Source organism: Castanea sativa, chromosome 5 (genome assembly GCF_040712315.1).
Source record: "Castanea sativa cultivar Marrone di Chiusa Pesio chromosome 5, ASM4071231v1".
Classification (NCBI taxonomy): domain Eukaryota; kingdom Viridiplantae; phylum Streptophyta; class Magnoliopsida; order Fagales; family Fagaceae; genus Castanea; species Castanea sativa.
This window is the reverse complement of record NC_134017.1, coordinates 6,069,302-6,095,141: the sequence shown is the minus strand read 5'-3', so window position 1 is coordinate 6,095,141 and position 25,840 is coordinate 6,069,302. Positions and strand designations below refer to the sequence as shown.

Below are 25,840 nucleotides of genomic sequence, written 5' to 3'. Positions count from 1 at the left end.
ATAAGACAAACCAAGAGTTGATAGGATACGCGGTCGATCTAGATCTAGATCTAGTGATATAAATGACAACTAATTGTCAATGATCAACAGAAAGATTCACTCTGATATCCATCCTCAAAGTATTGTACGTATGGATGAAGGGCACTGCTTAACTCTCAAATAAATAAATAAATGTGATAATTAAGGTAAGAAAATCATTCAATAAAAATTAAAAAGTGATGTTAGAGTTACTACAAATTTTACAATATAGGACAAATTGATATGTCACTAATAACCAATTTTGACATTCATTTATGAGTAATGCTACATATCACAAATTATTTTACAATATTTTTATGAATTATATATTATTGTTGCAAATTTTTACTAGTTGTCATCAGGACTAACTACTAACTTTATTTTTTCATTTAACAATAATCATTCTTCACATCAATAATTTATAAAAAAAATTGTAAATCTATCATTTTCCTTCATTTATTATGTTTTTAAAAATCTACCAATCTCACATTGCCAAATCATATGTAAAGATTATGTTGTAAAACTTGAAGTAGATTTTTTTTTTTTTTTTTTTTACAATTAAATATTTATATTTACAGAGGAAGATTTTAATCCTGAATTTTTACATTGGAACACTAAGAGATGTCAACCAATTAAGTTATAAAACTTTTATTATTACTTTTATTCAATAAAACTATGTAGACAACAAAAATGCACAATATTTCTAAATAATTAGTGAATCACCTAATACATGGATCCACCACCATCTACAATTTAATCTTTTGTTTAATGATTCACCGGTGAGTTAGTAAACCATTCTAAGCTATTGTAAATTTTTTTTTTTCCTCAAAAGGGAACCTAGATTATTATGAAGAGAGTAATTAAAATATGGGAGATAAAAAAATTTCATAATATTTTCACAACAATTAATATGACGAGTTACAATTAACTTCATTTCAAATTATATCTATTTTGTTTATTTCATGTCTAAGATTTTTATTTTTATTTTTATTTTTTGGATCTAAGTACAGATTGTTAAATATTTTAAAATTTTAAATATATTTTACTGCAAACACCTTTAAAATTTTAAAATTTAATTTGAACTCTAAAATTAATCTAGCTTTCAAATAGAAAGGATCATATTACATATGGTAAGTTGTGATTGAAACAATATAGATTTATACACTCCACCACAAACCCCTTAGAACTAATCATATATTTCTGTTATAAAAAGATCATGAACATTTCATTAGCCCAGAGCTTAGTTATTTCTACAAGAAGTTTTTCTTGAGGAGTTCTACGTTGATTGGGAACAAGGACAGACCCAATGTGACCAACGTAGCCATTTGCCCCACAGCCTCACCACCCCCCCCCCCCCCCCTCTACAACCCTTCTCTTCCCACCTGAAATGTGTTTGGTTTTAGACACTTGTCAAAGTAGTTATTAACCAGTTTTAAAACCGAGTTATTAATTAGGTTATCTATGCAAGACTTAGGTTAATGTAAAAATCATCAATATCATGCACAAAAAAATAGTAAACAAGACAAGATACGATTACCTAGGAAAAATAGTGAAACAAACCAGTTTTATGATAAAATGCTACAGGGACTTGAGCTTATCTACCAAGAGGTGAATAGATCAATTATTAAATAGAAATTTATAGACTAAATAACGTTATTTTTTGGAAATTTTAACTAAAGTTACCAAACTCAACTCCAAGATTTACAGACTTTTTTGATTTGATAGTGTCCCTAATGTGAACCTCCAATCCATGACTCCAAGATACCACTTGAATGTTTGCTCCAATGTAGGCCTTTAGTCCACAACTCCAAGATTACTTTTGAAGGATTATATCCAACACCTTTTGATGACTGGCATATAACAACTTCATATTTTTTGGTTTAGATCATATGTAAATTGATTCCAATTGTGACTTTAAAAGAAGAAGTCACATAACCTTACAGATCTCAAAAGAGCAGCTGCAGGGTCTTTTGAAAACGGACAATAGGGTTTCTTTATATGCTAGGTCAAGTATAACTAAAACATTAATCACTTGATGGGCTGGAGGGCTGAAATTCTGTTTTAGTGAAATCGTAGTTCAATTGGTCAAGCATAAATCAAGATGAATGGAGATTTCCTTTCTTGCGTACTGAACTGTAGAACTTTGAGCATCTGTCTTGACAAATGGTTGGTAAGGATTAGAAGATGAACAACTTACCAACGTGTTTATAGAGAAATTGTATTTATGCGTACTTTTCTTTCCTTTTTTTACTAAAACTACGAGAAGAACATTGTTAGTGATAAATATTATCAGCTAGTAACTCCGAAGCCAATCAGTTACAATGCTTAATCCAACGACAGGAAGCTGTAGATGCAATTCGGAGCAATGACCGACAGGAGCTGAGGAAGAACGAGGCACAGATATTGGGTATTTTAATAGCACTTCTTTATTAAATGTTCACAGTGTCATGCATTCTCTCGTACCTTGTTCCTTCTCTTGTTATTAAAGAAAGACTAGCTTCACTACTTGGCAATTACAAGTTGCTACTAATGTGCTTACCCTAGATATTATTTAGCTCGTCATTAATCCCAATTAATTAGCTCAATAATTTAGCAGTGGTCTGCATTTATCTTAATATATAGCAAGTGATTAACATAAAAATATTTCCTACAGAGCATTTGCCCTTCTCCACAATTTCCGGGAACAATAACAGATGCGATTAGTGTTATAATATATATATATATATATATATATATATATATATATATATATATTTATATATATATAAAGTTGGGAAGAAATTTAATTAATATCAATTAGAATGAGATCTGAATTAATCTTGAATCTTAGGGTCAGTTTTTACACTACTCTTCTTAAATACCGCATCCACATAGAATAATGCTAGGGATATAACATTTGCCATCAGTGTTTCACTATAAAAAATATTGATCTATAATGGCATTTTGAAATCACTAGTCTCAAAATGCCCACAATTGGTACAATTGGGCTATATCGGTGTTTTCTATAGTGCTTGTCTTTTGTGTGTGTATATATATATATATATATATATATAATTTGAGCACAAGTTTCATATCTTAATATAATATTGCATAAATGGGATGAATTGGAATGAAAATGGATAAAGTCTTGTTCAAATATGAAAATATTCTAGATTTAAAAATGGGACATTTTTCCTAAACGCTCATTTAATTTTTTTTTATATCTTACTGTTCATTATTTAGTCTTTTGTTTGTAAAAAAATAGAAAGACTTACACTTAATCAACTCCCTCCTCAAAGATCCTAAAACAAAATGCGAATGCAAGCTAGATAAGTATTATAGTAGTGTTCATAAAAGTCGTTGAAGCTCACATCTTACAGTTTAATATAGCTCATTCAGTCTTTACTATTACATAAATAGAATGGATCTTAATGACAATAAATAAAGTATTGTTTAATTGGGACAACACTTTTTTAGAAAGAGTTTAGTTTATTTCCTATACTTTTTTAACGGTATATTTCATTTTATATTAAATATAAAATAACAAGTGACAATAAGTTTTAATTAGTGAGTGATGTGATAGTCACTCATTAAAATAAAATGAAATTTCAATTAAAAAAGTATTAAAGGTAAATCACACCCTTTTAGAAAAATGTTATATTCACAATATTTTTATAATACTTTCACGATAAATCTTAAGTAGTAGACTGTTAAAAAAAATTCTTCTAATTTCAACATATTGTCTAATTCTCCCTTGTGGAAGAATTTGGATTTAATCCCCCTATAAGGAAAAAATTACAAACTAACAATGACAATTAACTCCGATAAAAAAAATGTCAATTAATTAATGCAATTTGTGTCACAAATAATAAAATAAATAATTTTATTTATTACTTTTGAGTGAAGTTAAAGATACTACAAATTTTAATAAAGTAAATCAAGTTATAATTTTTCTCATAGTCCAAATTTCACTTATAATTCTCATCTAAATATTTTTCGTAATTAAATAAATGAGAATTACAACTTATGTAAGTTTTTGTTATCCTCATAAAATGATTAAATTATAACAATTTAAATCTACAAAGTAACCATTTGGACATTTAAAGCCCTAGACTTTAACTTGAAAATAATACCAAATTAGGGATATTATATTATTTCCAAATTTTATTACAATATATTCATGTTTATTTTGAAAAATAGTAGAGTATCAACTAAAGAATTTGAGCACTTAGCAGTTTTGATAGGTAACATATTATATAAATATATATATATATATATATATATATATATATATATATGTTAAAAGCGCATTTTAATTTTTCAAAACTTCAGACGGTTTATGTGTTTAACTCTTTTACGCTCCTCTCCCAAAAAATAAACAAAAGCCAAAACTTTAATCGGGATGTTTTTTTTTTTTTTTCAAAGAAGAAAAACATTATTATGTTAAAATAAAAAAGAAACCTCTTTCATAACATTCAATTAATTAGTACTACATCATAAAGATTTTTTTTTTTTTGGATGCAGATTGTTACACACATTCCTGAGTCATCGTTGATGACGTTAAATGGAAATTCTTCCACGTAATTCCAGCTTTGACATAAAAAGACCAAAGCTTCCATTAAAGTAAATGACCAAAAGATCCTCATTGTCTTTCGATATGGCATTGGTAACAGCATTTCATTTTCAACTTCACGCAAAATGCATAGCATGTGATTTCACGTGCTTGCAGGTAAACTTCAATTAATCTTAAATATATATATATAGGCACAGTGTCATGCATTCTCACGCAGCCTGTTCTCTCTCTTGTTATTAAAGAAAGACTAGCTTGACTTAACAATTGCAACTAATATGATTACTGTATTATTTAGCACGTGGTTAATTTATTTGGTAAGTGATTTGTATTTATCATAATTAAAAATTATTACTTCAAATCATTTGCCCTTACTCAATTAGTTATGAAGAGATTTAAATAATCCTAAACGGTACGATGATTGAACTGAGATCTGCATTGATCTTTTATTTTGTTTTTGATTGAATCTGCATTGATCTTAATATAACACATGGTTTATAATCAATAGATAAGGGGTTGACTGTTTCACATGTCATAGAGCACCGCCAAATACTAATAGTCTAAGCAGTTTAAGTTTTTATAGTTTTTTACGTCACATATGTTATAAATTATTCTTTTTTGAAAGTTTTTTTTTTAATCTTTTTTAATACATAAAAAGGTACGAAAACGTTTTTTCTTTCTTTTGTTTTTTTTTCTTTTCATTGAGGTTACAACAAATGGGTATACCGTTTGAATTGAAATATTTTTAAAATGTAATTTTCCAATAGTTATAACTTTATTGTTTGGAAAAAATTTTGGTTCAGCAAAGTAATTTTAAATTTAAAACTTTTCATTCATAATTATATTAATTTTTAACGAAATGAAATATTTGTCTTGAATTTTATGAAGCCAATACTTGATGAATTTTTCAGATATACAAGAAAATTATTTTATGTGTGTGTAATTTGGATTTGAAACGTAGAGAGAGAAACGTAAATGAGAGAGAGAGAGTCAAAAGTTAAACTTTTTTGGGTTTAAAGATAGGTTTAGAAGGTAATAAATGAGGGTAATTAATTAGATTCTAATAAGAATATTTATAATAATTATAGTCTTTTTTAAACTATCAGATCTACTTAAATTCAATGGTTTAAAAAAAGTGTAACTCTTTAGAGTTACACCAGGTTTAACTTGAACCTCTATATATATATATATATGATTTTTAAATACATCTGATATACCACGTCCTCCATTCATATGAAAATAGATCTTACTTGTAGATTTACCGGATGTATGGAATTTTTTTTATTTTTTATTTTTTAAGAAAAAGGATGTATGGAACATTGTTTCTCATGTAATTGAAAAGATTCTGTTTTGTCGAATGATTTGCTATTTATTCATTTTTAATTTTTCTAAAGGTTATTCATATTTCTTTTTCTTCAATAATTCTCTTAAGAGCAAATTTTTAATTTTTCAAAAATTCAAATGGTTTAACTCTTTTACACACCTCTCCCAAAAAATAAACAAAAACTTTGATTAGTATGTGTTTTTTTTTTAAGAAGAAAAATATTTTTATGTTTAAAAAAAACATTTTTATCTTAAAATAAAAAAGAAACCTCTTTCAGAGCATTCTAATCAAATCTTTCATAAAAAATGTCATTTTGATACACCAAAAGACTACTTTATTATTTTAGCACATCATTTTATAACATACCATTTATCAGATGTTCTATTTTTTTATCACTTCATTTAAATATTATTTCTTAATTCTTTTTAATTCTTATTGAATTCTTTCTTTATTATTTGTTCATAACAACCATATTTTCAAATATTCTTATTCTAATGGTAACATTTTCAAATAATCCTCTTATTCAACTGTCATATTTTTTAAAAATCCATATTTTCTTAAGCATTTCAAAAAATAAAAAAAATAAATAAATAAACTTAGAACCTGTCACCTTCAAAAAAAAAAAAGTTGAACCTGTCACGACTCATATCAAAAGCCAAAAACATTGAACCTGTCAAGTTGAAGTTTCAATTGAACTAAACTGCCAATGTAGTCCATAGAAAACTTACACACATAACTCATATCCAATAACATTAACTCACATAGAAAACCCATTGAATTAAACTGAGTTGAGCTTGCCACTTCCTTGATGACAAATGGTACTTAAATTTAACATAACAAAACAATTGGCTAGTACTCAAACTTAACACAACAAAACAACATAGCCAATGAGTTTTAATGGTAGCTTCATAAACAAAATGAAACAAATAAACCAAATCAAAAGTTTTAATGGCAACTCCGTAAAGAAGAGGAGACAAATAAACAAAACTAAAAGTTTTTACGACTGTCCTTGTAATTGCCATAAATGAGATGAGAATGAACTTCTTGATCCCTAATGCATTGATGAACTTGAATGAACTCTATAAATTCATTTGTCGGTTCACGTGACAGTAGTGTACATGAAATCTCATCAATTTGTTCAAAATCTAAGTCCACTGCTTCAGCTTCATCTCACTCATCTTCAATAATCATGTTATGAAGAATCAAGCATGCTTTCATAATGTCTTGTAGTGTTTCATGATAGAAAAACTGTGCAGGTCCACGTAAAATTGCAAATCATGCTTGAAGCACTCCAAATGCACTCTTTACATCCTTCCTATATGCCTCTTAAGCTTTTGCAAATATTTTTCTTTTTGCTTCTAGTGGAGATGGGATTGTCTTCACAAATGTTGACCATTTTGGATATATGTCATCGGCAAAATAGTATCTCATTGTGTAATCATGACCATTGATTGAGTAATTAACTGTAGGAGCACGTCCTTGTGCAAGCTCAAAAAATACATGAGACCGCTCCAACACATTAATATCATTATTTGACCTAGGTAACCCAAAAAATGAGTGTTATATCCAAAGATCATATGAAGCCACTGCTTTCAAAATAATAGTTGGCTTACGAATATGATCACAATACATCCTTTTCCATGCAGTTGGACAATTTTTTTCATTTCCAATGCATGCAATCAATACTTCCCAACATGCTTGGAAATCCACGATTTTGACCATGGGCTAACAATCTAGCGATGTCTTCATTGTTTGGTGACCTCAAATATCCCTCTATGAAAATAGCAACCACTACTGCAACAAATTTTTCCAGACTCATCATTGCAGTGCTTTCTACTATTCTTATATATTCACCCATAAAATCAGTTGTTATTCCATAAGCAAGCATCCTAAGTGCAGTGGTCATCTTTTGAAGGGGAGATAGACCAAGCTTTTAGTATTATTTCTTTTTTGGATAAAGTAAGGTTCACAAGCTTCTACTATAGATAGGATTTGGAGAAAAAGAGAATGTCTTATTCGAAATCTCCTTCGAAATACTTTGGGAGGATATACAGGTTCTTCGGCAAAGTAGTCATCATAAAGCCCTTTATGGCCTGCCAAATGATTACAGTCGATATATCGACGCCACTTGCGTTGTGATGTCAAACCTGTGAGAAGTTTTATAATTATCTTATCTTCATTTGAGTCATCATATATCAAGCAATTCACGAATAAAAGAACGACCCATGGAGATAAACTAGAAGAAAACATTGAAAAACAATTATCAATATAGATGCAAGAAACATAATATGAAATGAAATCGATAACTTTAAAAGAAAGTTTGATCATTATGTAAAGAATATAAAATTTTCTTTAAATAAAATTGTGGCGTAAGATGAGATCCTCTCCTATCTTCTTCTAGCACTTAAGAATTGTAAACCAATGGATACATTTCAGAAACAATTAGAAGAGCCCAACAGTCAAGACAAACATAGAAACTATAAGAGAATATAACCAAAAAAATGAATATAGTATTATATGTGCTGGCTCCTAGCTTTTTGACTGCTCACTAACAACTCAGTAGTTAATCACAGACTCATATGAATTATTATATATGCTATTAGCAAATTAGTTATAGGTATATACATGGCAATATCCCCCATTTGCTATCATCAAGCACACACATATATCTAATACCTACTACACAACCATAACCAATGCCAAATTGCACACTCCTGCAATGCTCCACTGATAGTACTACACTGCAGCAGTCACTAACACAGCATATAGCACCACAGCAGAATCAGGGCACTTACACATTGGCCTCTCAGCCCAATCAGCAACGTCAATAGCACAGCACTAGCATTAAGCACGACAGTAATATAAATTCTATAGTAATATAAAATCAAACATAGAAAATACACGACATTTTATATAAGCTAAAATGTTAGGATTGCATAGATGACAGTGGCATAATAGAATTTACAACAAAATCACATAATAAAAGAGTCAAGACCTTTTGCTTAGATCACAAAATACATATCAAGGCCTAAAATCGACTACACCCAAAAAATGTCACAAAATACATATCAATGCCTAAAATAAGTTACTACCAAAATAAGGTTGAAACAAGACATCACCAACATCATCTTAACCCAACGAATGACTTGATCTTTGTTTTGCAAGGATTTCCTTTTGGAGTCCATCATAAAAAGTTCTTTGGTCTTCGTTCATGCCACTTGTGTCTAGCATCATAATTCTTTCATTCTCTTTCAACTCTTGCAAGCGAACCTTTTCCACTTTGATACGTATTTTCTCTTTTTCTTGTGCACAGGATTCTTCAAGAATTTTCATTTTCTTTTTCAAATTCCGTTGCAACATCTTTCCCATCATCTTTTCTCTTTCGATTAACCTTTTCATCTTTTCTACCTATTGGCCTCTTGAAATCCATAGTGTCATCAACCCCCCCCCCCCCCTCCTTGATCTATTCAATCTGGAGTTTGAGGCATTTCTTTTCTTGAATCTTCCATAGGCATAGTAGATGGCCACTTTGGAAAATCCTTCAACACTAGCCAACAATGTTCATATTGAAAAAAGTAACCGTGAAGTTCTTTAAACAATTCCCTTACTTTCTCAATCTAAAAAAATTAAATAAATATAACATAATTAGTTTTTTCAAACAATTCATTTATGTTGTAAATCTAAAAAAATTAAAGACCATTGCAAAATTTATACATTCATTTCAATAGTGGTTCCACTTTCATTCTTTGCTTCAATTTCAGCTAAGGACCCACAAAATTTAACTATTTCCCTATTAATCACTTCCCATCGGCTTGTTTGACTACATGTAGAATCAGTCTTGTGGTCCTTGAAGTATTCTGCAACTTTGCCATAAAATTTTGTTTTATGTTGCTCATTACCATACACGAGATAGACACTGGTATTGAGCCATGTTGCTACAAGCAACTTGTCTTTCTCAAGACTGAAGTTGATACCATGTGTTATTTTTTTCTTAGAAGTGGCAACTTCATTATTCAGTGGAGAATCTTGGACTAACATGGGACTATTTTTAGATACACCGAAAAGTTGCTCCTCAAGATTAATATTCCCCCGTAAGACATCAGTGTACAATGAATAATGTCCTGAGTCCATGCTCTAAATAGATATCTAAATAAAAATAATTTAGGTATTCCAAAGAGAGCCTTCCAAAAATAAAACAAATCAAATGCATATCTGAATGCACAAAAATAGGAATTATTGCAAAAGATTTATTAATATATATATATGGCTTTGTGAAATTGTGACTGATAGGTTCACCTTTAACACACACAGAAAGCATGGACTTAATGCTGGAATTAATGAAACAAATAGATTATTCGTAGTGTCTCATAGTTTAGAATTTAGAATTTAGCCTAAATGCTGGAATTAGAATTCAGAGCATGGACTATTAGAATTTTGTAGTGTCTCATAGATTATTCGTAGTGTCTCATAGCCTAAATGCTAGAATTGGAATTTAGAATCCATAGTGTCTCATAGTTTGCATCCAAGTAATCATTCAGTAATGCAAAAGAATTGAAAAAAAAAAAAACATAACACAGCACACAATACATATGAACTAAGAAGATAGAGAAAACAGATTTAGACACCAAAATACCGAGAGAATCACAGAGAAGACAGAGAACTTACCTGTATGCAGTAGACGTAGAATGAATCGATGAAACCTTCAGAGAATCGGTGATACTGAGATTGAACAGCGAATCGGCAACTCTGAATAGCGAATCAGTGAGATAGAACACCGAATCAGCGAATCAGTGTATGAGATGGAACAAAGAAGAGAGAGCAAACAAAAGGGGAAAAAAACCGATGAAGGAGATTTTATAGATCAGTGATGATGGAATTTGTGAGATGGTAGAGAGGAAATCGGTGGCGGCGCATGATTCATAAATGAGGAGAGAATAGAGCAAAAGGGAAGAGGGGAGAAGAAAAGGGTATGGGAGAGTGGAGATGGAAAAGCAGAATGTGTGGTTGAACGTGATGCTATGAATAGATATTTTAATTGAGATGAGAGAGAAAGCTAAATAATAAAATAATAAAACCATATGTCATATCTGTCCGTACTGTGCTAAAGATGAGAGTGTACTTTAACAAGTTTCAAAATTTTGACACATTTAACACACTTTATGATGCTTTATTTTTTGTGTTTGGTGTGTCAAATATAAATGCCAAATATTTGGCATTTGGCACACCTGATGAGAATGCTCTCATAAGATTCAATTAATTAGTACCATATCATAAAGACTTAAAGACGTGTACAGATAACGTTACACACATTCCTGAGTCATCGTTGATGACGCTATTGTAATTACGACATGTTTCCTAAATGGAAATTCTTTCACATAATTCAAGCTTTGATATAAAAAGACCAAAGCTTCCATTAAGTAAATGACCAAAAGATTCTCACTGTCTTTCGATATGGCATTGTTAACGGCATTTCATTTACAACTTTCACACAAAATGCATAGCATGTGATTTCACGTGCATGGAGGTAAACTTCAATTAAAGAAAGACTAGCTTGTTAACGGCATTTATGCACAGTTTCATGCATTGTTATTAAAGAAATACTAGATTGCCTTAGCAATTGCAACTAATATGATAACTGTATTATTTAGCACGTGGTTAATTAATTTGGTAAGTGATTTAAATTTATCTTAATTAAAAATTAATCCTTCAAAGCATTTGCCTTCTTTTTTTTTTTTGATGAGAAGTACATGTATTTTATTTATGAGACGGATAAAGCATCCTGAAAGACAAAAAGTTCAATACATGGTGGAGTTTCTTCAATTGAAGTAATAAAATCATCAATTTCTTTGGCGTATTGTGCCAAAGTATGTGCTGGTTGTTAGGATTAGTGTTCTTAAATTCTATTGTATGATGCTATATATGATATTATGTATGACATTATGTATAACATGATGTATGACTTAATATTATAATTGATAAAGTTATTTTATTATTATCTAAAATAATGGTAACATGAATATGGAGACATTATCATATAGTCCATGAGATGCATTGTATGTGATTTATGTGAAAAGTCACAGAAGATGTAAATCACAAGTTTTTTGTAAACTCAGAATTTATAGTTCGTAGTCGGTGATGAAATTGGGCATTTCATCTGCGAAGATTATAACGTGTCAACTAAGATGATTAATCTTGATCATGGAAATGGAGACTTCTAGTTGATATGTTGATATGTTTTAAGAGTTAAAACATATTGAACAGGACTGCTGTGAGATTTATTATTCTCCTAATGACAGTCAAATGAATAATAAATCTCACGACTTCTATTTGCATGAACTCTTAATCCTGAGAGAATAATGGACCTGATCATGAAGTGTAGGTTGCTTTGATATATCAGGAGTGAGATCTGAAGTGACGGTCAAAACCTCAGTATGTTGGGCAGCCACATTTAGTGTTGATGGAACATATATTCTCAAGATGGAATCCATAGTCTCTTGATAGAGATATAAAATATTCCCTGGAGATATAAAATATTCTCTTGAGATAAGTTTAATGGTTTCAGTTATTTAGAGAGTTAGGCCTAACCACTTTAATAAGAAATTACTAAAGTATATATTTATGAAATTGGATTTCATAAATATATAATGAATAACTTTAAAGGATTAAACCGGGTACTCAAGGATAAGATGTAGTAATTTACAAAGTGACAGTCTACATTTATGACTTTGTGTTACTACGAATATTTTATGAAGGGGTTGCATGTATAATAAAGTCTTGGGATATAATTTATTAATAAGGCCTAGAGTACAATTATATTTATATAGTGGTATTAAATATAATTAATAGTAACTTTGGACTTATCAAGAGTTGACGGAAAAACCCAAGGCCCATTAAAGCTAGTGTCTTATTGGTCCCTTTCGGTCCCACTCCAAGCCACACACTAAAACCCAATTGGAAAGACCTAATAGGCCAGCCCAATTAGATAATCAGTTAGTTATAAAGGGAGAAACATACATAATTTTTATTAATGAAAAAAGAGAAATAAGAAACGGTGTGTAAGAGAGTGTGAGACACACTTTCATTCTCCCTTGAAAACTGATTGAGAGACCACACATCTTGGGCGTAAAGTAGAATTGGAGTGAAGATTAAAAGTGTTCCCAAGTGCTTCTAATCTTTGTTTTGAATTTCTCCACACCAAGGTACGTTATCTTGTTCTTAAATTCTGAAATTTACATTGTGCACGTTATCAATCATAAATGAAATAAATCCTTATTTGTTGCTTCCGCTATGTATTTTGTATGAGATACAAAACCAGATTTTTTTTTTCCCTTCACTGGTCTATTCCCAAATCGCTTAACACGTTGTATCTTTGTCCTTCGAAATTCTTGCAAGCTGTGGTGAGTGCCCTGGATGACGTGGTTGAATGTTCCCAAATTCTATTCCCAAATTCTTGCAAACAGCAGCTTGAATGTTCAAAGAAACCATAGGCATACTGAAAATTTTCTAAATTGTCAAGAGGATTGTCTACTGGCTCTGTATACGAGTTTTCAACTTCTATGGGAAATCTAATTAATTTCTCCAATGAAACCTTGAACCCCTCATCTTTCTTTGAGCTGTATTCCTCCATGTATCTGGCATAATTTGGATCTGGGTTTGGAGGAGAGAGCATAGACTCTCTAAACTTCTCACTGCTTGCAGACCACAGAACCCATACCCTCTGTCCACACTTAACAACCCCAGATAAAAACACTGGAATTGCTAGAATATTTAGTGTAGTATTGTTCCAGGCTTTAAGTAAGACATAGGCAGCTACTACCACTTGGCTAACTAGTGTAAGTAAGTGCCTTCGCCACAACTCATTGTCTTCCAAAGAGTATACAGTGATAGTTTCCGGGCCACCGAGGTGCAAGAGAAGAAATGGAGCCCAGCATAGTGTAATTACAATGTTTGGATCTAGGGAATGGTCGCAAGAGCTCCGTGCATGGTTGGAAAGCACACTAAGCGAGACTGTCACAGCCCAGTCTGCTATCATGTAGGTGACCCATAGAAGGATACTGAGCATGCCACTAGATGAATTCTTTCTCTTTTTGCCTGTCAGGGTGAGAATGGTTTGGATGGCAAGGCTAAGTAGAACCCGAATGCGGGATCTCTAAGAGGTTCCAAAATTTGCTCACGCCTGGTGAGATGAGCTGCATCACCTTCATCTTCTTTGTGAAAATCAAATTGCTATAAACTGAAAAAAAAAAAAAAAAAAAAAAAAAATAAAAAAAAAAAGAAGAAGGTATTGTGAGAACATAAAAGTATAGGAGAAAAGAAGGTTGTTGTTGTTTTTTTTTTTTTGGGGGGGGGGGGGGGGGTAATATTCTGCATTAGTATAAAATTTACTCTATAAAGTAGCTTAATGAATGGAAAAAAGGTACAGATGAATTGTAAATCTTACTTGTAGCTAACATGGAAGCTCCTCTCTTCTTTCTGTGACTCAAAATGTGCGCTGGTAGCCTAACAGCTTGGGAGTGGAAATTAAAGCCAGCCCTTTCAGAACCCAATATGAGTATGCATGTGTTTCTGCAACAAGCATAATAGGGTCTTGATTATTATAAAAAGAAAAAAAATGCTTGCAAGTTGTAATACTGATCTTACTAAAATAGTAGTACAGTGCACTGGAAATTCTTGCTAAATAATTGACAGTTTATGTCATATGGTGTTACACTGTCTACCTTTCAGGACCATATTCTACAAAATGTAGTGCTTCAGTACTGCATTTTTATAATATTCGTGTCAACGCGTGATGGGACTCCAATTCATTCTATATTTGGGGTTTTGACCTGATTCATTTCTCTCTCTCTCTCTCTCTCTCTCTCTCTCTCTCTATATATATATATATATATATATATATATATTTTTTTTTTTTTTTTTTTTTTGAGGAACCTCTATATTGACTGTATAAATACAAACAGCACTAGGATTTCAGCTTCCGCGTTCAAATTTGAAACAACAAAATTTTATGAAAGATCTAAACTAGCTAGCATCTATTTGAATTAATACCTACACTAACGAGACATGTAGCTGCAGCCAAACACAACAAAAATCCCAAATGCTTTTTAAATTTGGGTCTCAATTAGCAAAAAATCAAAACTTAACAATATAGTCATTTAGATTAAAAACAATCTGAAAAATTAACAAAAATGTTTTGATTTTACAAAGAGTCAAAAATAAAATAACTCACACCACATAAGAACACAAGGTCTGACTTTGCACAATTACAGGCATGTGCTAGATGACTATTTTTTTTTTTTTTCCTGAATTCCCTAGCCTGGACCAATTACAAATTTTTGACTGGGGAAAGTAATTTGGGCCCAAGCAGTAAAGTATTACGTGTATATTATTAAAAAAAAATTATTAATGGTCTATGCAGGAATTGGTAATAGCCCAAACCAGGTCTATAGCTGCGTTTTTTACAAAACGCAGCTATAGGTGCCGCATCTATGGCAATACGCCTTGTATGAAATAATCTTTAGCGAGGGCATATACTTCTTTTGTAAATTGTTTTCTCCACTCTTCATCATCGCCTCCGTAGATGAAGATGGATATATACATTCTCTCTTGGATCTGATTGAACAAGAAATTTCAAGAAATGTTTCCCTTATATAATATCTTTCACTACAATATAATGATAATAATGATAGTAGTAATATAATAAAGTCCAACAATATCTACAAAAGCTAACTTCTGTGTTTGTAGAACCATCATTGATGAGTCGCTTGAAAGTCATCTCCTTGAAGGCCATAGTGATTTTAATTATTAAATTTACCAAACTTTAGTTTTCCTAAGTTTTAATCATTGTATATATTGTTGGTGCTTTTGACGTGTTCTTGTTTTCCTTTTCTTGGTAGAACGACAATTTCAGCTACACTACAATTTTCGTTATAAAATTAAATGACATCACTGCACATGTTGGATTTTTGTGCTTTTTGTTAATGAAAGTAGAGTTACAATGTCAATCGCTTTAGCTTCTGTAATGCTTTTGTAAAAACAAATTAAAAATGAAGTGAATTCTAATTATTGACAATTGGGAAGACATTGAGAAAATGAGGTGAATTCTCCCATTGCACAATAGCTATGTCAACATTCGTTATCAACAAGTTTTGTAGCTGAGCCTCACCAAAGAAAAAGGAGTAGGAAAGATCTATTAATTAAAGTTGTTCCCAATATTGGTTCCTCTCTTAAAGAGTATTGTTCCTCACTTTTAATTGTTAAGAACTTTGGAGTAATATTTTAGTTTGAGATTTTGAATGTTGTGAAAAAACCCATACATTTGGGTTCTTTCTATGTTGATACAAAATATTTTAGTTGTCAATAGTCGGCAAGATATTTTTTTAGTTGGTTATGATGAAAGATATGTAGTCATCATTTTGTCAATTGGATTATCAATCAAGGAAGTCAATACCGTACCGGAGGCTGTACCGGTTTGGCCACCGGTACGATATATTTCGGATACCGGTCAATACCGGTGTACCGTTTCGGGTTTACCGCTATTTTATATATATATATATACACACACACACACCAAAATCTCTAGAACCATGTTTATAAACATATAATATTTCACTTATATTATAGTAAATATAAAAGTCTATTGTAAAACATTACCTCAATTCAGAACAAATTATTCATAGTTTTAGACTTTAGTATCAAATAAAAGAAAAAAAAAACACAATATAAAAAATAGAAAGCTTAGTTGTTCATTGCATACTAAGAAAACAAATAATACTAAGAAATTAATGTAAATAAGTTACCATTATGCCTTTACAAAAATTCAAAAATTACAAAACTAAAAAAAAAAAAAAAAAAAAAAAAGTTTTTTTCTGTATCGGCCGGTACGTCCGGTACCGGTCGATATTGCCCGAAATTGGCCGGTATGGCCGGTACGCGGCCGATACAGCCGGTATTTTTGCGGTACAATATAGAAGTGTACCGGTACCGGTGCACTGACCGGTACGGTATGTACCGGCCGGTACGGCCGGTACCGGTACGGTATCGGCCACACTGTTATCAATAGCCTTTTTATTACCTCAAGTATTTTTTAAAATTTTTATTAAAATTAAAATGTACGAGGATTAAAAAAATAATAATAATTAAAAATATGTTTTATTATTCTTAAATACAAATTCAAATCCAAATTTAGGTATTCAAACAATAGAATAATAAATGATGAATTTCAAATCTTTCATTGTTTATAAATAGACCTAAACAAGGAATTTTAAAATCAATAATTTTAAAATCAATGGGTTTCAAATCCAAATCTAAATCCAAATATTGTCATCTGAACACAACCTAAGATCATTTAGAATCCTCCAAGATGTCAAAGTGGCAACAAAGGTGATTAGTTTGAAGAATTCTTCATGTCAATCATTGAAACTCTCAAAGCCAAACTCAAATACAAATTAAATATATTTTTTAAACTCCTCCAATTCCAAAACCTTCAAAATATTTGTCTCATTACCACTGGCCATCAATTTATACCCTTTGCACAACACAGCCCATCCAAAATTCTCATTTTTGTACGAAATCAACTTTTCAATCTCTTGTCTCACAGCTGTGCACGGTTTGTCGTTTGAAAATAACTCTAATTTGTACCAAAAATGCCCAGCAATCCCATTGTCATACTTCCCTTTACTTTTCATTGTCAAGTGATGCAACTCTATAGAAATCATGGCTTTCTGTATGACTGGATCTTTAGTCAGGGCCTCTGATTTCTTAGTAAAATGGTTGATCCACTCTTCATCTTCGCCTCCATAGATGAAAATGTGCTTACCCTCCTGGATCTGATTAAATAAGAAATTTCAACTAAAAAATATTACAGACTTGAACAAAATAAAAGTTGCTTCAAACTACATTGGTAAATTACAACTTACCCATCTGTGGTCTAACCGAAATTTTAAGTTACCTACTTGTAATTTGAAATTTAACACTTTATTCACTTGAGGTTTGACCGAAATTTAAGTTATCTACCTGCGATTTGAAATCTTATGATGCAAGTGTTCTGTTGGATATTTTTTGATCTTATTTAATTATGTATTTTCATTTTTTTTTATTTTTTTAATGCTTTTGAAATAGAGACATAAAAGTATAGCAAAATTAGAAATTTAGCCATGTTGTAACATAATAGTGGGTTATGAAATTCTAATTGAACTAACTTCAAATGAATAAAGTGTCAAATTTCAAACTACAGATAAGTAACTTAAATTTCGGTTAAACCACAAATGGGTAAGTTGTAATATGCCTTCATAAATATGTGTAATGAATGTAATGTGGTCATTTGGATGTTTATGCATTTGGATATGTGAAAATAACTTTACCCAAGTAGAGAATTTTGGTTGTTGAAAGTGTTCAATCATAAAATATCCAAACCAATCCTCTCCATTGTGAAGAACCTCGTTGTGGTAATCCTTGAAACAAATTTCAAACATAGTGCCTTCACGCACACGCCTCCTCCATTTGTTGAACTCCTCTAAGACCTTCAAAATCGTTATTCCATTTCCACCATCCACTAATTTAGACCCTTTGGACAGCACAACCCATCCACTCTCAGTGTTCTTGTGAGTCCTGGAAGAGAGAAATTTCTGTAAGCGATCATCTTTTCCTTTACAGCCCATTTCCACACAAGACAAAACTATGGAAATCTTGGCATATTGTATGACATAATCTTTAGCTAGGGCCTCTACTCTTTTTGCAAATTGCTTTCTCCACTCTTCATCAACGCCTCCATAGATGAAAATGTACTTTCCCTCTTGGATCTGATTCAACAAGAAATTTCAAGGAAATTTTAATTATTTTTTTAATGAATGTGATAAAATTATAGAAGTTACTTCGATGTGCACCCACAACTATGCGTATATGTGTAACGAGTAATTATTCAATATTTCAATAATACAATGACATGGTACCCAAGTACTATTTCAATATATTTAGAAAGTACTTAATAATTTTCGTTGTGCAATGTGTATGTATAATAGAACCTAACATCCCTCACCACCCTTGGAAGATTGCAAGTTTAGTATGTCTGAAATTAACTTTACCCAAGTCAGTAATTTTGGAATATGGCTAATCATTTGGAGACCAATACAGTCCTCTCCATTGAAAAGTTCTTCCTTTTGCCGAAGAATCATCTTGTAATCTATGAAGCAAGAGTACGTTTCGGGATTCGGGTGCGGGTGCGGGACTCGGCAATTTTTGAAAAAGTAGAGTGCGGGTGCGGCGATTAAAAAATTATTAAAAATATTTTTATTTATATTTTTAATATATTGCTAAACATACTTTTTTCACATTATGTAAATATATACCAAATTTAAGAGCAATAGTAAATAATAACTAGAATACAGAGAATGGGAGAGAGCCTAGCTGAAAGCAATACTTTTTTTTTTTTGAATTTTGGCCGGTATCGGCCGATTCGGCCGATATTGGTTTGCGACCGATACGTACCTATTCGGGCCGAATCGGCCCGATTTCGCGCGCGTCAGCCCGAATCGACGCGAATCGCGCCGAAAATATTAGTTTTTTAATGTCTGACGCAGCACGGACGTGCAGGCAGTGGCGTCGCTTGCACGTCCCCACGTCGGGCCGCGTCAGATGCGGGTGCGGCGGCCCAAACGCCGCACCCGTGCTTCCCAGGTTAAAACCAATTAAAACTCACCTGTTAACAAAACAACTTAGCATGAAAAGAATTGTGATTAAATTATTTTTTGTATTTTTAATAGAGTTTAATTTAAATAAATTGTATCTTTGTTACAAATCCTTTTATTTGAAATATATGTATAACTCAAGACTGCTCACCATCTCCACGATATTTGTGTTGACAAAAAACTCGTTTTATAATGTGTGTAAAACATATTGTGAAAAAAAAATACCACCGTTATATGTTTGTGCATTTATATTTATAAAATATAACATTACGTACCCAGGTTAATACGTCAGGATTGAAGTCAATGGTGGATCCAAACCAATCTTCTCTATTACGCAGTTCTCTTTCTCTCTCAAAAGTGAAAGGGTAGGCCTCTATTCCCCATGTCTGAATCATGTGGAATGCATCTTTATGTTCCACTTTCGCTTCTGAGCTCAACACCACGACAATAGGCTTATCCTTGAATCCCCACTGCTCCTTAACGTACTTGATGCCCAACACTGATGAAAACTGTCGCACTACGTACCAGAAGTACTTCTCGTTAACCTTGCACTTGCTTTGCACTATATCTATCCAGTTCTTCACAATTGGGATCCACACAATTTCATACTGATCCTTCCTGCTTTCTTCTTCACAGATGGGCTTGAGAATCGAAACAACCTTTTCAGAGATGTCGAAGTCCGAAAAGAACAACAAGACTTTCTTTTTTCTCAACCCTTCAGTCTTTTTACTCTGCATGTGCAATACAATTATTATATTAAGCTATGTTAACACCACACGTCAAAGAATTATCTATTTAACTGAAGTACGTATTAGGCATAATTCTATTGAGTCAAAAGTTTAGTTTATTTATTTGCCTTTTTTTAATTTTTTAATTTTGATTAATTTTGATATTTTAAGAATTTGTTTTGATAAAGTATATTCATGTGTTGTAATAATTTTTTATAAAATAATTAAATAATTAAGAAAATCTAACTTTTCACATGGCATAAAACATATAAGTACAATGTACCAATCCAATCTAACCCACCAAACCCATATGGCTTGAATTAGATTGATTTTTGCACATATAATGAGTTGGAAATTTCTTATAAGTCAAACTCGGGTTAGGTTGATAAAACTCACCAACCCGACCCATACAGGCATGCACACCCCTATATGATTGACAATAAAATGAAACTACTTTGCTTCATATTAGATTTTGATATTATTTATTTGTAGAAATCGTTAAAGTATAGACTTTGTTAATTTTTATGTTATGTGTAAGACTAAGTTAAACAAAATTGCTTCTCAAAAAAAGTTAAACATAATTTCTATCCGGTTCTATTATACAATTCTATATTAGCCCAACATTGTAGATACACTATTTTTAGAATTCAAATCTAGAATTCAAATCTTCCATATATTAAGTGAAATTTTAGAATATATATACTTTTGGTTAAACAAAACTTTCATTAAAAACTAAGAAGTCAAAATGGCCCTAGTAGCGGCCGAAAGCCTACAATAGGAAACCCCACACACATCCGAACTAATCGAGGATGAAATGACAACAGAGGGATACATCAAAAACCACAAAATCCTCCTGAAGAGTACATCCCTCTTTAGCAAGGAGATCAACACATTTATTGGCTTCCTGAACACATACTTCACTCTGACTTGGGGAAATTTTAGAATACGTTTTTACTCATTGAGATATCTTTCACATATTTGGTTAAAAAAAATTTGTTTACTTTTATGTCATCTATAATATGATATGACATTCCATATAAATTTATATTTGTAAAATTTAATTCGAAAATCCATCATGGACCATATGATAATCATACTTCATTTCATTTGAAAATTGTAAGGATACGTTTTCAAAAATAAATGTTAAGGAGATTATACAAAAAAAAAAAAAAAGTTTCATTTAGTATGGTATCTTTGACTAGCACAACAGTAATAATAGTAGTAGAAATAAAAACTAAAAAGTATATGTGATAAGCCAATTGCCTTTTCATCAGAGATTCGATCCCAGAAATGTATAATAGAACTAACCAATTCGTTATTTAATATGGTGGCTTGCTGCAAATTGTGCGATTCCTCGACAAATATTAGCTTCTTGAAGAACTCCACAATGTCCTGCAGGCTTTCTAGGTCTCTCTTAAACTTCAAATAAGCCTTTATTTCCGCTGCATTGAACAAAATATTTGGTCAGAATATGTGCAACATATAAATTATCTGTATCAACTCAAATAAAAGCACTAGAAATATATGTGTTATACTCTAAAAAAAAAAAAAAATCTAGTCACAAATTGAGGTGTTAATATTAAAGCTCATATCAAGTTAGTATAGGACTTAGAACACACCCACACAATACACACTTAATCAATACTTAATCAATATAAGACATCAAAATCTCCCCACTTAAACCTTGATGTCCTCATCAAGTCCCACTTTGTGGGGCAGTTTTTCCAAGCTCATATGGGCTATTGGTTTGGATTTGATACCATTTGTAATAAACCAAAGAAAATTACTAGTTACATATAAAACATATCCAAAATTATTAGTTTAGTCACGATTGAAATTTCTTGTGATTGTTAATAAAGTCCAAATTAACCCGGTATATAATTGATGTGAGACTTACCACCCTCACACAACAGATGCTTATTTGATATCCAATCAATCTAGGGCATCAAAGTAGCACTTGTAGATAAAAGAAGTAATAAATCAGGTAGCATTATTTCCTGTGAGTGAAATCAGTCTGAGTGGCTAACCTATTTGTCGATCGCAAACAGCTATTTGTTCTGTTAGCGATTTGAGGATGGAAGTGATTTTCCCAGTAAAGGGCAGAAGTTCCTGTGTGTTGTCCCTGAAATTGGAAAACCATAGTCATTTGCATTAGAGAAGATTGGGAACCCATATATCATGTCAAACCGTAGTTATAGTGATAGTAAAGAGTTCTACTCAAATGAATTCATCATATATTGTAGTTTCCACCTTTTTTTTTTTTTAATATATATCATGTCAAACCGTAGTTATAGTGATAGTAAAGAGTTCTACTCAAATGAATTCATCATATATTGTAGTTTCCACCTTTTTTTTTTAAATTTATATATATATATATATATATATATATATATATATATATATATATATATATATATATATAAATGTAGTACATTTCAAGGCCAAGGACTTACTTATCATTAATGAGAGCACATATCCGAGACATGCAATCTACGACAGTTATGATAGTCCAGAAAACGTCTATAGACATATTTTCAATGGCTAGTGAGAGTTCTGGTACATCCTTAGTATTATTTCCATCAATTCGTTTCTCCAACTCAACGACGCACTCAACGACATCCAGTGTTAACTTGATCAGAGTGTTAAGTTTACCAAATGAGTTCTTGTATTTCTCAACGCCTTGACGACCTAGGACGATGGGTACTTGCTTTAAGATTCCTAGTGATTTCGTGAGTTGGTCTGATGAGTCAATCTGATCAGCAAGGTGCGAGAATTCCCCATAATCCAAAGCAAAAGACGCAAGGGTCAACACAGCCTTCACATGCCATGGATAGCTTGAGAGAACATTCCTCAGAATTGATATTGTTGTTTCGTATGCGATTTCCTCACCCGGAACTTTGCATGCCATCTGACATTACATATTTGCCATTATGAAAAACATTTATGTAACTATATAGGATATAGCTAAATAATCACATTCATCTTAACATTTAATTATTCAATCAGTACCACAGACTTTTTATATTCATCACACACGCGCACACATGTATATACCTTTTTCTATTTAGCAAAATTTTAAGAGTATTAACAATTATACAAAAAAATATTTACAAATTAAAATAAATTTTAATAATTTATGTGACCAGTTAAAAAATATGATAAATAAATTTCTTAATTAGTATTTTTATTTAAGGTGATACGTTAGTTTGTAAAACTTGTTTGGTAAAATTTGTAATACTTTAACATATTTCTTGTAATCATACCTCGTAGGAAAGTTGCTTGAGTATACAGGGTGGAATGAAGCAGGCTTTAGGGGAACTTTCACCTTGGTTTCCCTTCCCCATATCTTTCGCTTTGCCCTAGATTATATCAAAAGTAATCATATGTGAGAAACATTAATTTAAAGATATATGAAGAGAATAAAAACTATTCAATAGTCCGGGCAATTTTAAAAAAAAAAAAAATTTACTAGTAAGTTTTAGTGGAGGATTTAAATGTATAAAATAATTTATATTAATAAAAATATATATAATAAAAAAAATGAGGTGTTAAAATATCAAGCCTCAAAAGCTTATGTGATAAATATTATGAGAACAAAGAAAAGTCAAATGTCATCTCACACACACAATATATATATATATATATATATATATATATATATATATATAGAACAAAGTTTCTCTCCAAACTAGTTTGGAGAGAAACCCTACAAACTTATCATATATTTTTATATTGAGTACGAATTTTGAAAATCTAACCGTTAAATTGCACGTTCTTATTACATTCTTAATGCTTACAATATTTCAAGAAAATCAAAGATCAATTGCTATGTCATCAAATAAATGTTATAATTTCAAGTTTTTGTGATCTAAAGTTGTATATAAAAAATAAATTAAGTGATCAAATAGGAAATAATATTCAATTTGAACGAAATTTGATACCTATGTTAAGAACATAAAGAACATGAAATTCAACCAAAAAAATAATATATGACAAGTTTAAAGAGCTTTTCTCCAAACTAGTTTGGAGAGAAACTTTGTTCATATATATATATATATATATATATATATATATAATATGTGATTATTGTGAGATAGAGATTTCTAGTGGTCTATAATTGAAATATTAAAAAGTACTAATTAGTTGAGTTACAAGACTCTTGTAAACGAAATGATACTTACTCATGTACAAAGTATTTAAAATTCGAAAAGAAGAGGTTAAAGAAACATGATTAATAGTATATTATTAATATATCTAAACGTATTAAATTATAACGTTGGTCTCTATGCTATTTCAAAAGATGAAGGCGGAGAAAATTCTTTAGGAATAATCGTCAGAGGGGTTATCTTTTTTCTTTTTCTTTTTTTAACAAGAGAAAGAAAAGAGGAAAGAAAAACGTATAAAAAGTGTGTGGTAGTAACTTATACATATACCTGAACAATGTTATCAACAACAATGATGGAAGGGTTGAGAATGTTCTTCACAACATCAAAAAGATAAAAAGGGTCAAAATCTAACTTTTGTTTAGTTTGATTATGGGTGGAACGAATTTGTTTCTTGATCTCGTCCTCGGACATCTTTAGCACCCTCCGCATAGTGGGTTGCTGTGCGGAAACTTGTGTGTTGTTGCTGGCCATGGTATTGTGTATTACAAAACAAAGCTAGAAACAAAGTCAGAATAGAAAGGAGAAGTTGGCTTGTAGTAACGGTGTGGTGCAATAGCTTGGACTATTGCCCTATTTATAGGCATCAGTATTGGAATAAGACAAACCAAGAGTTGATAGGATACGCGGTCGATCTAGATCTAGATCTAGTGATATAAATGACAACTAATTGTCAATGATCAACAGAAAGATTCACTCTGATATCCATCCTCAAAGTATTGTACGTATGGATGAAGGGCACTGCTTAACTCTCAAATAAATAAATGAATGTGATAATTAAGGTAAGAAAATCATTCAATAAAAATTAAAAAGTGATGTTATAAATACTACAAATTTTACAATATAGTACAAATTGATATGTCACTAATAACCAATTTTGACATTCATTTATGAGTAATGCTAAATATCACAAATTATTTTACAATATTTTTATGAATTATATATTATTGTTGCAAATTTTTACTAGTTGTCATCAGGATTAACTACTAACTTTATTTTCTCATTTAACAATAACCATTCTTCACATCAATAATTTATAAAAAAAATTGTAAATCTATCATTTTCCTTCATTTATTATGTTTTTAAAAATCTACCAATCTCACATTGCCAAATCATATGTAAAGATTATGTTGTAAAACTTGAAGTAGATTTTTTTTTTTTTTTTTTTACAATTAAATATTTATATTTACAGAGGAAGATTGTAATCCTGAATTTTTACATTGGAACACTAAAAGATGTCAACCAATTAAGTTATAAAACTTTTATTATTACTTTTATTCAATAAAACTAGGTAGACAACAAAAATGCACAATATTTCTAAATAATTAGTCAATCACCGAATACATGGATCCACCACCATCTACAATTTAATCTTT

At 31.0% G+C, this 25,840-nt stretch overlaps 3 protein-coding genes across 3 annotated transcripts; all 3 read right to left on the bottom strand.

Annotated features, from left to right (window-relative positions):
• Positions 1 to 7,217: 7,217 nt before the first annotated feature.
• LOC142634626 (uncharacterized) lies at positions 7,218 to 10,022 on the bottom strand. Its single transcript, XM_075808919.1, has 5 exons — positions 9,606 to 10,022; positions 8,632 to 8,729; positions 7,929 to 8,127; positions 7,622 to 7,797; positions 7,218 to 7,428 (listed from the first exon to the last, which is right to left on the bottom strand). Exons 1-5 carry the CDS (start codon positions 10,020 to 10,022, stop codon positions 7,218 to 7,220), a joined length of 1,101 nt encoding a protein of 366 aa, XP_075665034.1.
• Positions 10,023 to 17,219: 7,197 nt separating this feature from the next.
• On the bottom strand, positions 17,220 to 20,310 carry LOC142634625 (protein SIEVE ELEMENT OCCLUSION B-like). The gene is made up of 3 exons (XM_075808918.1): positions 19,849 to 20,310; positions 18,251 to 18,688; positions 17,220 to 17,716 (listed from the first exon to the last, which is right to left on the bottom strand). Exons 1-3 carry the CDS (start codon positions 20,308 to 20,310, stop codon positions 17,336 to 17,338), a joined length of 1,281 nt encoding a protein of 426 aa, XP_075665033.1. The 3' UTR covers positions 17,220 to 17,335.
• A 1,171-nt stretch (positions 20,311 to 21,481) lies between these two features.
• LOC142634624 (protein SIEVE ELEMENT OCCLUSION B-like) lies at positions 21,482 to 24,938 on the bottom strand. Its single transcript, XM_075808917.1, has 6 exons — positions 24,735 to 24,938; positions 23,565 to 23,660; positions 22,755 to 23,209; positions 22,329 to 22,423; positions 21,610 to 21,743; positions 21,482 to 21,499 (listed from the first exon to the last, which is right to left on the bottom strand). The coding sequence occupies exons 1-6, from the start codon at positions 24,936 to 24,938 to the stop codon at positions 21,482 to 21,484; spliced, it is 1,002 nt and encodes a 333-aa protein (XP_075665032.1).
• Positions 24,939 to 25,840: the final 902 nt, after the last annotated feature.

Bases quoted from the DNA above. Each gene is read 5' to 3' on its own strand.
- LOC142634626 (XM_075808919.1), bottom strand. From the start codon at position 10,022: ATGGACTCAGGACATTATTCATTGTACACTGATGTCTTACGGGGGAAT. The intron at 8,730-9,605 runs GTATAAATTTTG...GCTTAATGCTAG, and splicing joins GAACCACTATTGAAATGAAT to TGCTGTGCTATTGACGTTGC. The intron at 7,429-7,621 runs GTTAGCCCATGG...TGGGTTACCTAG, and splicing joins AATGAAGACATCGCTAGATT to GTCAAATAATGATATTAATG.
- LOC142634625 (XM_075808918.1), bottom strand. From the start codon at position 20,310: ATGCAGAGTAAAAAGACTGAAGGGTTGAGAAAAAAGAAAGTCTTGTTG. The intron at 18,689-19,848 runs GTACGTAATGTT...TTGTTGAATCAG, and splicing joins ATCCTGACGTATTAACCTGG to ATCCAAGAGGGAAAGTACAT. The intron at 17,717-18,250 runs GTAAAGTTATTT...TTATTTAATCAG, and splicing joins AACCAAAATTCTCTACTTGG to ATCCAGGAGGGTAAGCACAT.
- LOC142634624 (XM_075808917.1), bottom strand. From the start codon at position 24,938: ATGGCCAGCAACAACACACAAGTTTCCGCACAGCAACCCACTATGCGG. The intron at 23,210-23,564 runs GTATGATTACAA...ATGTAATGTCAG, and splicing joins TCAAGCAACTTTCCTACGAG to ATGGCATGCAAAGTTCCGGG. The intron at 21,744-22,328 runs GTTAGCCACTCA...TGTTCAATGCAG, and splicing joins TGTTTGCGATCGACAAATAG to CGGAAATAAAGGCTTATTTG.